At 39.6% G+C, this 13,326-nt stretch overlaps 1 protein-coding gene across 1 annotated transcript in view; it reads right to left on the bottom strand.

The window, feature by feature from the left end:
* The window catches only part of TRAPPC11 (trafficking protein particle complex subunit 11), a 37,179-nt gene extending 23,865 nt beyond the window's left edge, over positions 1 to 13,314 (bottom strand). Inside the window, exons 1-9 of the mRNA XM_069573172.1 lie at positions 13,053 to 13,314; positions 7,863 to 8,087; positions 6,842 to 7,011; positions 6,056 to 6,126; positions 5,117 to 5,231; positions 4,252 to 4,351; positions 3,816 to 3,889; positions 2,156 to 2,252; positions 63 to 196 (exon numbers count right to left, since the gene is read on the bottom strand). Of these exons, the coding sequence (XP_069429273.1) occupies positions 63 to 196; positions 2,156 to 2,252; positions 3,816 to 3,889; positions 4,252 to 4,351; positions 5,117 to 5,231; positions 6,056 to 6,126; positions 6,842 to 7,011; positions 7,863 to 8,066 (965 nt within the window). The 5' untranslated portion in view covers positions 8,067 to 8,087; positions 13,053 to 13,314. The remainder of the gene's footprint in view (positions 1 to 62; positions 197 to 2,155; positions 2,253 to 3,815; positions 3,890 to 4,251; positions 4,352 to 5,116; positions 5,232 to 6,055; positions 6,127 to 6,841; positions 7,012 to 7,862; positions 8,088 to 13,052) is intronic.
* Between the last annotated feature and the right edge of the window lie 12 nt (positions 13,315 to 13,326).

Here is a 13,326-nt window from a genome sequence, read left to right as displayed (position 1 = left end):
TCCTCCAAATTCTAAGAGTTTGATTTAAAAAAAAAATTCTGAAAATAAAATTTAAAACATACTGTTTAGACATCCATGCTGCATGCTCAAAAGCCAACTCTGCACTTCCAATTTTTTTCTTACACAAGTCAATATGCTTTCGGAACTGAGCGATTGCATCCAGCGGGGTGTTGTGTTGAAAACACAACCTACAGATCTGCAAGATGTAAGACCAACGCCAAAGTTAAGAAGAAAACCAAACTCAAAGGTGGGTTTATTTAAAAGTATATAAAATTTGAGACTAATTTTAAAAAAACTACAGAATGTCCCTCTCTGAATTTCAGCAGAATTGAAGTATAACAAAACTGATTTTCTGTTAGAAAAGTTATCTAAAAAGGTTATGTCCCATCGATTAATGAAATAAAATTATTCACTATTTGTAGTGAATCTATTCTATACCTTAGAAAGTTTTGTTAAGGTATAGCATAAGGAAATATTAAACCCAGTGAAGAGCATAAAGATGGGCAAAAATAAAATATTTCCGACAGGTAACTGAGAAAGGACAGATGAACTTTCGGTTTTAGAACTGTCAGAAAGCAAAAGATATTCTGCAGCACAATAAAAGCATAGTAGCCTCTGTATCAAAGGATTACAGAAATTCTATACGCATGTAGGGTAAATAAAAAAAAGAAGAAGAAACAAAGCCTAAATTTATTTCTACATGCTTACTGTTGTGACTTGGTCACTCAGCCATGTCCAACTCTTTTGCAACCCCATGGACTGTAGCCTGCCAGCCTCCTCTGACTGTGGCATTCTCCAGACAAGAATACTGGAGTGGGTTGCCATGCCCTCCTCCAGGGAAGCCTCAGGGATTGAACCCGTGTCTCCTGCTTGGCAGGCAGATTCTTTACCACTGAGCCACCTGGGAGGCTCACATACTTACTAGCAGTTTTGATTTTATTTTTTAGATAAAAAGGAATAAATGAAAAGTTGTTCTCTCATCCATCCCTGTCCCTTGGGGATCCAATTTCCCCCTCTAAAGGTAACCAGCTCCTGGCATTCGTGGTGCAGTCTATGCTCAGACAAGTATGCGCATGCATTTACACGGGAACTATTAATACTATTTTCATACAAACAGCATTTCACTAAATATAGTGTCTGTGCCTCACTTTTTTCACCTACCAATATATTTTCAATATCATTCCATGTCAATATGCGGAGCTGCCTCATTCTTATTAGTTGTGTATTTCACTGTTCGGAGTTGTTTATGTTGACCAATCACTTACTGCTGGGTTTCCAATCTTTTCTTATTATAAGATGCAATAAATATCCTCATACATGTGATTTGTAAGTCTTAGCACAGACGTGGGATAAATTTCCAGAAATGGATTGCTAGGTCAAAAGGAATGTGCAAATTTAAATCTTCACAGTCATTATAAAAAAACAGTTTCTGTACAAGGTGTACCAATCTACACTTACACGAGTAACGAATCAAGTGTCCGTCTGCCCTCACGCCACTAACCCAGAGACAGCCTCTTTAAAAGATGAGGGCAGAAAGATGGGAAGCACAGCACACAGCCTCTCTTACCTTCCAGAGGTGTCTACTTGGACCATATACAATCTTAAAGTGTTCACTTAACAGGTATAAATTTTTCTCTAGAGGAATAAGTACACTTTTTCTGGACCTATGCCAGAAGGCTTACCCAGTTCTAACAGACTGCATCTTTTAAAATTCAGTGCTAGAGGCAGCTTTCTTCTCACTGTCTCCTGTGCCCACTTAAAAACAAAAGACCCTCCTGGAGGAGTTTTACAAAGATAAAACTGCTCTAAACGAGAACTCTGGGACCCATAGCTCATAATCAAGCACTACAATTAGGCTGCTAAGAACCAGGGCAGACCTTGACAAGGGACATAAAGGAACAGAACACAATTAACCACCTGGAGAAGGGCATGGCAACCTGCTCCAGCATTCTTGCCTGGAGAAGTCCACAGACAGAAGAGCCTGACGGGCTACGGTCCAGGGGGGGTCACAGAGTCGGACATGACTGAGTGCCTAACACAATTTATCAAGTGATCACTTTTCAAAGCAAGTGACTAATCAGGATTTTCAAATCCTAAGTGGACAATCCCATATTTAAAGCCAAATATTCTTTATTCTTGGAAGTGGAACTATTACCTTGTAGTTTATAAATCCTGCCATGGTCTTAATTTCCAGAATGTTAGTTTCATGGGCTCTCAATTCATGTACAAGGTTATAGGCGGTCCTGTAATTCCTAACATAAACATGGGGAAGGCGGTTAAATGATACCGGTTGATTTTAAAGAAAAACTCCTATCAGCAAAATGACCAGAAATAACAGAGTCAACATTTACTCAACATGTCTTAACACTCAATAGCTTCAGTAACAACATACACAGATCAGTCTCTGATGTCCTGGAAAATGGCACACTGATTCGTTATGCGTGGGAGGAGTCAATGTCTTTCCACTAAGAACAGAACCCACGGTACATTGTTCGGTCACTAACATCTGTCTACAGCTGACAAGAAATAAGTTGGAAAAACAAAAGTAAAGTGGAAAATTGACCAAGAGTTACATGGCAAAATTAACATTCTGTTAAATAACAAGTAATTTTTAAAAGCATCATTGTTGAGCTCCTCAAACAGACAGACATTGTATGAGCAAAGAAGGAGACATCAAGACAGAGATGGTCAGCAGCTTTAAAGCCAGGTTTCTTTCCACATGAAGCGGGAACCACTGGTCTAGGGCACGGGCTCAGTGGAGACAGCCTCAGGGCAGCTAGTGCTTAAGGAGAGAACAGGCTGAGAAAGCGAAGTCTGACAGAAGACAGAAGGTAATGAGGAAAATCGCAGTCTTCTCCAAAGAAAACTGCGCCTGACTTCTCCAGGTAACAGCTTTCTTCCCAGCACTGTTTTTGAACAGAATTAGAATTGAAGGTGTTTCACTAATACCATGGACAATAAATAAACTACCTTTTAAAACCAGCTAAAACTATATATGAAGTTGCTGAGATTTATAAAACATGATTTGGTGTTTAGCACCTCATCAGAAACAAACAAGAAAAGGTTCCTGCAATATTCTTCTGAATGACGGACTTAAGATTTTTCTCTATTCCACTCCCAAGTAGACTTAGTCCTTCCTCAATTTTAGGGTATAAAGCTGGTTTTTATCCTTTTGCTACACTGGCACTGTCAATCTCAAAAAATTCAGTTAAGCTAGAAAGAGATGTTTTACTATATTGTGTGTAGCAAAATAAAAGCAAAGGGATAAAATATCTAACCACTGCCAACGCCTCTGCAACTATTCTTCAAAGTGCTAAACAGAGCCTTTGAATAATAGATGATGCTACTGGCAGGTATTATAAACTAAAAACAAATTAATTAAAATAAAATCAGAGTTGAATTGAATAAATGTACTACACACCTTAAAAAATTAAGTTTGATTCAGATAATGGTCAGTACATATTAAACTTTGAAAATCAGTCTTAACATGAGGGTTTTACTGAGTATACAAATGAGAAGCAGGCAACAAGATGGGAAAGACTGTAGTACTCTATGTCTTTAGATCATGAAATTAATTAAGTTAGAACAGAAAGCTTTTTAATACTATAAAATTTACTTCTGATAATAAAATGGATATTTTTCCAAAAAATTCAAACATTATATTCCATTTATCTCTAGAAAAATTAAACTGAATATTACGAACCTGAATCTAACCAAGATAAACATTTTAAAAATTAAAGTTTGGTTGTGATTCAGAAATTGCTCTTAATATGTTATTGTTAAGAAATCTAGTTTGACAACTATTAGAAACTTACTTCAGAGCATTCTGTGTATCTTGTTTCAACTCACTGAAGAAAGCTATTTTGAACTGATGTCTAACAAATAAAAGCTGAAAAAATAGGAAAAAAAATACATTACACATCTTCCCTTAAAAAGATAAAAATTATAATAATGCTTGTTAAGAGGAAATCTAAAGTATAAAGGAAACTATTTGAAAGTAAGGTTCAGGATTACTCCAGTAAACAAATGTAGTTAAGAAGGCTATAAAGGTACATCTGAATGAGCTTTAAGGGCAAAGAGGACAAAAGATAAATTAATTTTTAAAAGCTTTTTAAAAAAAGCTCAAAAGTACAGAAGACATTTTAAAACATCAAAGTATTTAAGAACTTTAATCTCCTCAAAAATAACTGATGATGAATAATCCGCTCTAGAATGCTGCTACTATTTCCTTCTTTAGGAAAAGACATGTACCTGGTGTGTTGTTTTATTCAAAAATTCTTTATGAGATTTCACTCTTCTAATCTCAGTGTAGTAATAAGTCTGTGCATGTTCATAAAAGGCATTTTCTAATCTGTTAAAAAAAAAACAACCAACATTCAAACACCAAAGTTACTTTAAACCAAAGTGTTTTCAAGAATCACATTTCTAAGACCTGAAAGTAAATCCTGACAGAAATAATGCCTGATTTACTTCGTAAGATAAAAAGTAAAACAAACTATTAACTAAATTTTTAGGGGGAAAAAAAAATCTAGTAAGAAGACCCACCAAAAGCCGTTTAAAATTATTTACAGTCTAAGAAATAATCAATAAAAATAACTCTACAATTTGTAAAAATTAGGTAAGCTCTAAGATTACAACCACTCTAATTATTTTATTATTTTATAAGTATGAAAGAAATAAGATATCTAATACTCAATTATATTTGACTGTTTTTGTGACTATAACATTTAGGGTTTAAAGATAAAGAAAACAGGAAAGGGACCAGAAGTGAGAATTAGCAAATGAGGTGAAAGTAACATTTATGTAAGTTAAATCCTGCTTCATTCTGTAATTATGAGATTACAGAGGAAGAAAATTGCCTGAAGACGGATAAACAACTCAAAGTTCTGCTTATGAAAATAAGTACATATCAGAAGTATCTTCCCAGGGATGAAAGAAAGCTGACTTCAAAGTCAGACAAAGTCAGACAAAGATTGACCTTCAAGGCTCTTCCTCCTTGGAAGAGTTCTGAAGTTATAAAAGGGTTTCAGTATTTCTAAGGAAAATGTGCAGAAAAGTAACATAAAATGGATTAGTCAAAACTTAAACAATTCAATATATTGTCTCTGTTATTTACCTTATAATATAACCCACAAGGTGGTCTGTATGGGGCAGTACAAACAAAGACTTTCCTGAGAGCTCACACGCGTTGCATAAGGCGGCAGCCCTTTCTGAAGCAATGACATCTTCTCCTGTTCACAACAAGTTCCATAAAGAGAGAAAATCAATATATTTTTCTTAATGAACACTTCCCCAGATTGGTACAATGTAATTAAAAAAAACTGAAGCCACTTTTCACCACATCTGTAGGACCCCAGGCACCCTTGAGAGCTCTGTGGGGTGCTCAGAAGCTGTACCACACATCTCTATCACAGAAAAACACTGTGGAATATTCTACAGAGCCAAGACAGACAGGCCAAGGAAAGACAACGGATACACCACATAACTGTTTCAAAATCGTAACTAAAAATAAAAGCAATAATTCATGAAAATGGTTTGGAAAACTATTTAAGATGCTTCAAGTTTCAACACAGAAACAAAAATACATTTTGGCTTCTAAAGCTTGAGATGGTAGAAGAAATAAGCACTTGAAATAAGACATTTTCTTATAGAAAACTAGACCCAAACCCCCACCCCGCCGCACTTTTCTCTGCCCTACTGGAAATTAAAAAAAAAAAAAATTATGTAAGGAATATAATTTCAACTAGATTTCAAAAGCAAAACAGCCTTTAATTTTAAACATTAAGTGAACAACTATGGTGTCAATTAATATGTGCCTCCCTAGGTGAGGTGAATGGAACTAGGGAGCAGCACTTGAGAAGATGGGCACTCTTTAGTGTTTTTAATTTCTTTATAATAAGCATTTACTCCTGTGTTATTGGCACTTTTTTAAGGTTAACACACCATCTTTCTCGTAACAGAATGCAAAAGATTTTAATATTAAAGATGATGCCTTCTGGTAATAAGAACTGGAGGGATAAACCAATCAATTAGTTGTTAAGCAACCTTCTGCTACCTGGGGGTAAGGGGGTTTTCTTCTGAATCAGAACCACTGCAACTTTGGTGTTTCTCCCTTGTAAACTCTGCCTGCAGCGGAAAAAGAGCAATAAGATGAATTAATAATTAAACTGTTTTTACTTAAAAAGTGTATTCAAAAAAAAAACAACAAACAAACAAACAAAAAGTATATTCAAAATTTTACATAAGATACAAGATTGACAATTTAGTCCAAGAAAGACAAATTTAAAGTAAAAGAAAAAAAAAATCAAGATTAGGGGAATTTTTTTCCCCACATATAATGAAACATACATGCCACAATGATTTAAATTTTACAAGTATAATCTCACATTGAGCTCCTATTTCTTACAAAAAAAATCTTCTTAGAAGGCAAAAGTTTAACATAAACTTTAATATAAAAGTTATATAACAACTTATTTCTTTATAGTGATATGTTAGAGAAGTCATCCAAAAGAATTATTAGAAACAAACAGTGATAAAGCAAAAGGTGCTTTATTAGACTAAATAATAAACCGCTACAGTTAAAAAAAATATACAAATGCAAGAAAAAAATATTTGGATATTCAGGCCAATTTGTCTTTGAAATTTCTTCCCATTGCTTAGCATACTGTAAGTTAAGGTCAGTTAATGCTACCTGTTACCATGGCAACAGGCCTCCCCAGAGGCCAGTGATCCCCGAACGACCACTGTAGTCTTAACAGCATTCAGCTGCCTTCAGTAAGTGTCGGTAAGCTCCAGAGGTGGGTCTGGCCTCACACGGCCAACCTCACAAAGGGGACCATACCTGACTATTTCCACTCTGGTGGCACATTCGGACTGCTTCTCCTTCCACTGGGGCTCGTCCCAGTCCAGCTCATAGAACACGACCACCAGGGCTGGCACCAGATTCAGATGTTTGTTCATCCAGCCAGTTTTTAAGATCCCTTTGGGGATGTACCACTCATACGAAGTTCTCTGCAAACATTGACCAAAGTTGAAAAGAGGCGCTTGACAACGAGAACAGCAGAGACCACTTGTCAACGGAGTGCAGGCACTTTCTGTGTATTTCTCTCATTTCATATACACATGCCACACTTTTTAAAGATAACACTTTTTACAGAGACCAAATAAGAGACAGCAATTTTTAGAGGTAGCTACTCAACCCTAGAGCCAGTACCGTAATCATTTAAAGAAGGACCAAAGCCAAAGCATTTTTAATGACGTCAAGTCTTTCAAATAACTATGTCAAGCTTTCAAATTCAAGAGGCTGAATTAAACAGCCCTTTCCCCAATAAATTCTACTTATATTCCTCACTATCCCAGATTCTGCTCTTATAAAAGCTGCTCAGGTGTTCTCTAAAGCCCAAAATAGCTTCATTTGTTTCGAAGTCATGTGACCAGGATGGCATTATACCTCCTTGTGGGTAAAAGAAAGAAATGAAGGCTAATTCCTAAGTACAGTGGCAGAAGGGCAGTCACTGTGAGTCAGCAGGAGTGCCACGTCATGGGGGGGATGGCCCGAAGCACCCAGAAACTCTCGAATCACCCCCAGAGCACCTGCACCAACCCAGACTACTCCAGCTCATGCTGGTCCAACCTTTACTCCACACGAGGAAAGAGAGGACAGGATACGAAACAACTTGGGAGCTTGCAGCATATTACACACATGAAAAGATCTAGAGTTTTCTTCATGCACCTCTGTAACCATACCCCTGATCAACTCAGGGGGTTCTCTGCACAGATATAGGGACAAAAAAGATATACACACTAAAAGAAGGGGAGATAGAGGGAGAAGGAGGGTCCCCTTGCAAGCATAACGTCATTACCTTGGGTCTACATTTAGGATACTCGTGGTCACCTGGGAGCACCTTGAAAGAAATCGGTACCCGATCAGCCCTCCGGTTGGCACAGAAGGCATCCCAGACAGCTCGATGGACAGCATTATAGACCACATCCAGGCCTGTGAGAGTGACGAAAGCCATAGGCCGACAACATAATTCCACAGGGAAGTCCCACTGGGTGGGGCTCATGTTTAAGACGTCACGAAAACTCTGAAATGCAAACATTAATACATCAATAATCAATTTAGTGAAAGCCCACATCCTCATCTAATATATGAACCTCTACCATTCAGGAAATATTACAAAAAGGCAAAAGACTTTGAGTGTTTACAAACTGTCGAGCAAATCCAAAAGAAGACAGCAAATGGGAAAACTTTAATTCTTGAATTGGACCTATTAGAATTTAATAACTACACATGGACATCACCAGATGGTCAATACCAAAATCAGACTGATTATATTCTTTGCCGTCGAAGCTCAATACAGTCAGCAAAAACAAGACCAGGAGCTGACTGTGACTCAGATCATGAACTCCTTATTGCCAAATTCAGACTTAAATCGAAGAAAGTAGGGAAAACCACTAGACCATTCAGGTATGACCTAAATCAAATCCCTTATGATTATACAGTGGAAGTAAGAAATAGATTCAAGGGATTAGATCTGATAGACAGAGTGCCTGATGAACTATGGATGGAGGTATGTTCGGACATTGTACAGGAGGCAGGGATCAAGACCATCCCACAGAAAAAGAAATCCAAAAATGAATAGTTGTCTGAGGAGGCCTTACAAATAGCTGAGAAAAGAAGAGAAGCTAGAGGCAAAGGAGAAAAAGGAAAGATATACCCATCTGAAAGCAGAGTTCCAAAGAACAGCAAGGAGAGATAAGAACGCCTTCCTCAGTGATCAATGCAAAGAAACAAAGGAAAACAACAGAATGGGAGACTAGAGACCTCCAAGAAAATGAAGAGATACTAAGGGAACATTTCATGCAAAGATGGGCACACTAAAGGACAGGAATGGTATGGACCTAACAGAAGCAGAAGATATTAAGAAGAGGTGGCAAGAATATACAGAACTCTACAAAAAGATCTTCATGACCCAGATAATCACGATGGTGTGATCACTCACCTAGAGCCAGACATCCTGGAATGAGAAGCCAAGTGGGCCTTAGGAAGCATCACTACAGACAAAGCTAGTGAAGGTGATGGAATTCCAGTTGAGGTATTTCAAATCCTAAAAGATGATTCTGTGAAAGTGCTCCACTCAATATGCCAGCAAATCTGGAAAACTCAGCAGTGGCCACAGGACTGTAAAGGTCAGTTTTCATTCCAATCCCAAAGAAAGGCAATGCCAAAGAAAGCTCAAACTACCACACAATTGCACTCATCACACATGCTAGCAAAGTAATGCTCAAAAAGTCTCCAAGCCAGGATTCAACAGTATGTGAACTGTGAACTTCCAGATGTTCAAGCTGGATTTAGAAAAGGCAGAGGAACCAGAGATCAAATTGCCGACATTCGTTGGATCATCGAAAAAGCAAGAGAATTCCAGAAAAACATCTACTTCTGCTTTACTGATTATGCCAAAGCCTTGACTGTGTAGATCACAACAAACTGTGGAAAATTCTTCAAGAGATGGGATTACCAGACCACCTGACCTGCCTCTTGAGAAATCTGTATGCAGGTCAGGAAGCAACAGTTAGAATCGCACATGGAACAATGGACTGTTTCCAAATTGGGAAAGGAGTACATCAAGGCTGTATATTGTCACCCTGCTTATTTAACTTATATGCAGAGTACATCATGAGAAACACTGGGCTGGAGGAAGCACAAGCTGGAATCAAGATTTCTGGGAGAAATGTAAATAACCTCAGATACGCAGATACCACCTTTATGGCAAAAAGTGAACAGGAACTAAACAGCCTCCTGATGAAAGTGAAAGATGAGAGTGGAAAATGTTGGCTTAAAACTCAACATTCAGAAAATGAAGATCATGGCATCCGGTCCCATCGCTTCAAGGCAAATAGACAGGGAAACAATGACACTTTATTTTTTTGGGCTCCAAAATCACTGAAGATGGTGACTGCAGCCATGAAATTAAAAGATGCTTGCTCCTTGACAGAAAAGCTATGAAATCCTAGGCAGCATATTAAAATGCAGAGACAATTACTTTGCCAACAAAGGTCCATCTAGTCAAAGCTAGGATTTTTCCAGTAGTCATGTATGGACTGAGAAAGTTGGACTATAAAGAAAACTGAGTGCTGAAGAATTGATGCTTTTGAACTGTGCTACTGGAGAGGACTCTTGAGAGTCCCTTGGACTGCAGGGAGATCCAACCAGTCTATCCTAAAGGAAATCAGTCCTGAATACTCATTGGAAGGATTGATGCTGAAGCTAGAACTCCAATACTCTGGCCACCTGATGCAAAGAACTGACTCAATGGAAAAGACTGAAGGTGGGAGGAGAAGGGGATGACAGAGGATGAGACTGGATGGCATCACTGAATGGACGGACATGAGTCTGAGCAAGCTCCGAGAGATGGAAAAGGACAGGGAATCCTGGCGTTCTGCAGTCCATGGGGCTGCAAAGAGTGGGACACTACCGAGCGACTGGACAACAGCATGCGCAACGACTGTAGCCAACTCTAAGCAAATCACTACTTCTTGTAGCATCTGAAAACCACGCAGAACTTCAGGATGAACAGACCAAAATCACAGGAGGGTGATCAAACCACCCACTTCAGTTATTAAAATAGCAATAGTAATGACTGACTGACTTATACAATAGAGTACAATTATCTCTAACTTCTCTGTAACTGCTAATGTCTAATTTCTGATTTTCTGAGCTATCACTAAAATTGTATGCTGATTATCTAAAATAGCTATGTTTTCTCATTTCTCCACAATTAATACAAATACATCACTTAAAGGAAAATCTACAAGGGAAAAATTAATAATGAATGGAATCCTCTAGGAGAATATATTTCTATTGTGTCCTTTAGCTGAGAAGCAGTCTGTATCAATCCAAGATGCACTAAATTTACAAAAGCAATCATATAAAGATGTGTTTATTGTGAACAGAATTATCACTGTATTACAAGAATAATTTCTTGATTCCATACACATGTACCATAAGACTCGTTTCAGAGGTTATCTTCACCAGCATGTCATACAGGACTCACACACAATTTCTGTGAGAAGCACTTGGGCCACTGAAACAGTATTTTTACCTGAAAAGTTGATTTAGGAAAGGCTATTAGGCTTCTCACCTTAGGTCCTAAAGGAACACCGGATATTAGATAAACGGTTTGGAAAGCCTACCAGAAACAACAGACGTCTACAATAGACAGACGTTTCAGAACTGCTTCAACAGATATTCTGAGGACTAGAGTAAGCTATGAGGGCAAAGGACGGCATGTTCAGAAAAATAGCTATTCTAGTTTCAGTGAATTTGGGGTGAAAATAGAAGAGATGGTCAAAGCACAATCTGAGTGCCACCGCTTGATCCCAGAAGTCTAGATTAGAGCCCTAAAGGCCCACTTCCTTTAACAACCCCAAAGACTCAAAAGAATCAGCTGTGGTCCTTGCATATGGGGTGGAAATAAGGAGAAACAGAAATGACTATTAATCACTGTCCAAGAGAAACATAACATAAACTACTAATACATAAATCATTTCATCTTTTGTAGTAGTCACATTAAAAAAGGATGAAATTAATTTTATTAATATGCTATTTAACCAATGTCCAAAATATTATCAATTCAATGTAACTATAAAGTTACTAGTTTTTTTAATACTAAGTCTTTCAAAGCCTGGTGTGTATTGTACACTCAGAGCACATCTCAATCAGGCTAGTCTATTTCATATGCCATTTATGATGACTGGCTATTATACTAAACTATGCAAATCCCAGGGACAGGGGAGCCTGGTGGGCTGCCATCTATGGGGTCGCACACAATCGGATACGACTGAAGCGACTTAGCAGCAGCAGCAGCACCATGCAGCTCTAAATGATGGTGACTCTACCAAAAATTACTGTGTGAAAATACATCAGAAAGTCTTGCCGCATACTACCTTAGGAAGTTTTTGCATTTGAAATGGCTATGCCTAATCAGTGGCCCCCAAAAATGGGAAGAATATCAGCAAAGGCCAACTGCAGAGGTTCTATGGATCTCGATGACAGCCTATAGGAGAAATTCCCAGATCTCCTGGAAGAAACCAATGAGGCAACTAACCAAACTATGACCTGGAAGGAGATGTAGAAGTAGGAAGTAAACACTCTGGATGGGAGAGCAAGTAGTGCAAGGGAAGTAGTCTGGAAGCTGGCGTGATCATACAACTACAAGGAAGACGCTCAGAAAGAATGCATGAGTGCTAAGTCGCTTAAGTCGTGTCAGACTCTTTGCGACCCCATGGACTGTAGCCCGCCAGGTTCCTCTGTTATGGGATTCTCCAGGCAAGAATACTGGAGTGGGTTGCCATTTCCTCCTCGAGGGGATCTTCCCAACCCAGAGACCGAACCCACCACGCTTATGTCTCCTGCATTGGCGGGTGGGTTCTTTACCAGTAACGCCACCAGGGGAGCCCCCTTAGAAAGAATGACAGACTGCAAAGAAAGGTGATCTAATCAAAGTGGCAGGTAATAAGAACAATAATAATGCAGTCCCTATTTTTTAGTTAATGGAGGTTCAGGATGCGCAGAACACAAGGCCGGTAAGGATGGGACTCAACGATGTCCAGCTACAAAAACGATCAAAAGAGGAAAGACAGCTTGGAGCCAGGACGGTGAAACAAAAGCTGATGTTGAGGGTGTGAAGCAATAGCCCGACTTAGGAAAGACATGCGCCGCACCCCCCCGCCCCGCGGTCCAGAATCTTGCTCCCCGGAGCTCAAATGAAGAAACGCTGCAGCCCTAAAGGCAGACGCTTACCCTCCTCCTCTCCTCCCCGCCCCACCCCCTTTAAAGCTGGGGCGTCTTTTCTTTAGCAGCTAAAAGAGGAATGCACTCGCTGATGCTGCAGGATATCACAGGCTCCCCCCGCAACCCACCCCCGCAAAAAAAAAAAAAAAAAACAAACAAACAACCAGCATCTTTAGGCGCTAGCAATCTCCCTCGGCGGTTTCTCCCGGCCCCGGAGGTTTCTCCCGGCCCCGGAGGTCTTCCGACTCAGACTTACTTGGGTCGCACGTCCCGGGCCCGCTGCGGCTTTGGCCGCTCACCACCAGCCGGCAGAGGACGAGAGGAAGCAGGCAGAGATGTCACAGAACGCCGCCGGGGAGGCTGGGTCCGTCGCCCCTTCCGCCGCCGCCCCTGCGCCGGGGCCAGCAAGCGAAACTTCCCAGGGCCCACCTCCGCAGGCACAGGAAGCACTTTCCGGACCTGACTGACAGCGCTCTGCACCAATCGCAGCCCCGGAACTGGACGCCGCTCCCGGAAACGTAAGGAAGGGG

Source organism: Ovis canadensis, chromosome 26 (assembly GCF_042477335.2).
Source record: "Ovis canadensis isolate MfBH-ARS-UI-01 breed Bighorn chromosome 26, ARS-UI_OviCan_v2, whole genome shotgun sequence".
NCBI lineage: Eukaryota > Metazoa > Chordata > Mammalia > Artiodactyla > Bovidae > Ovis > Ovis canadensis.
Note: the sequence above shows the minus strand (reverse complement) of the source record. Positions and strands in the feature narration are given on the sequence as shown.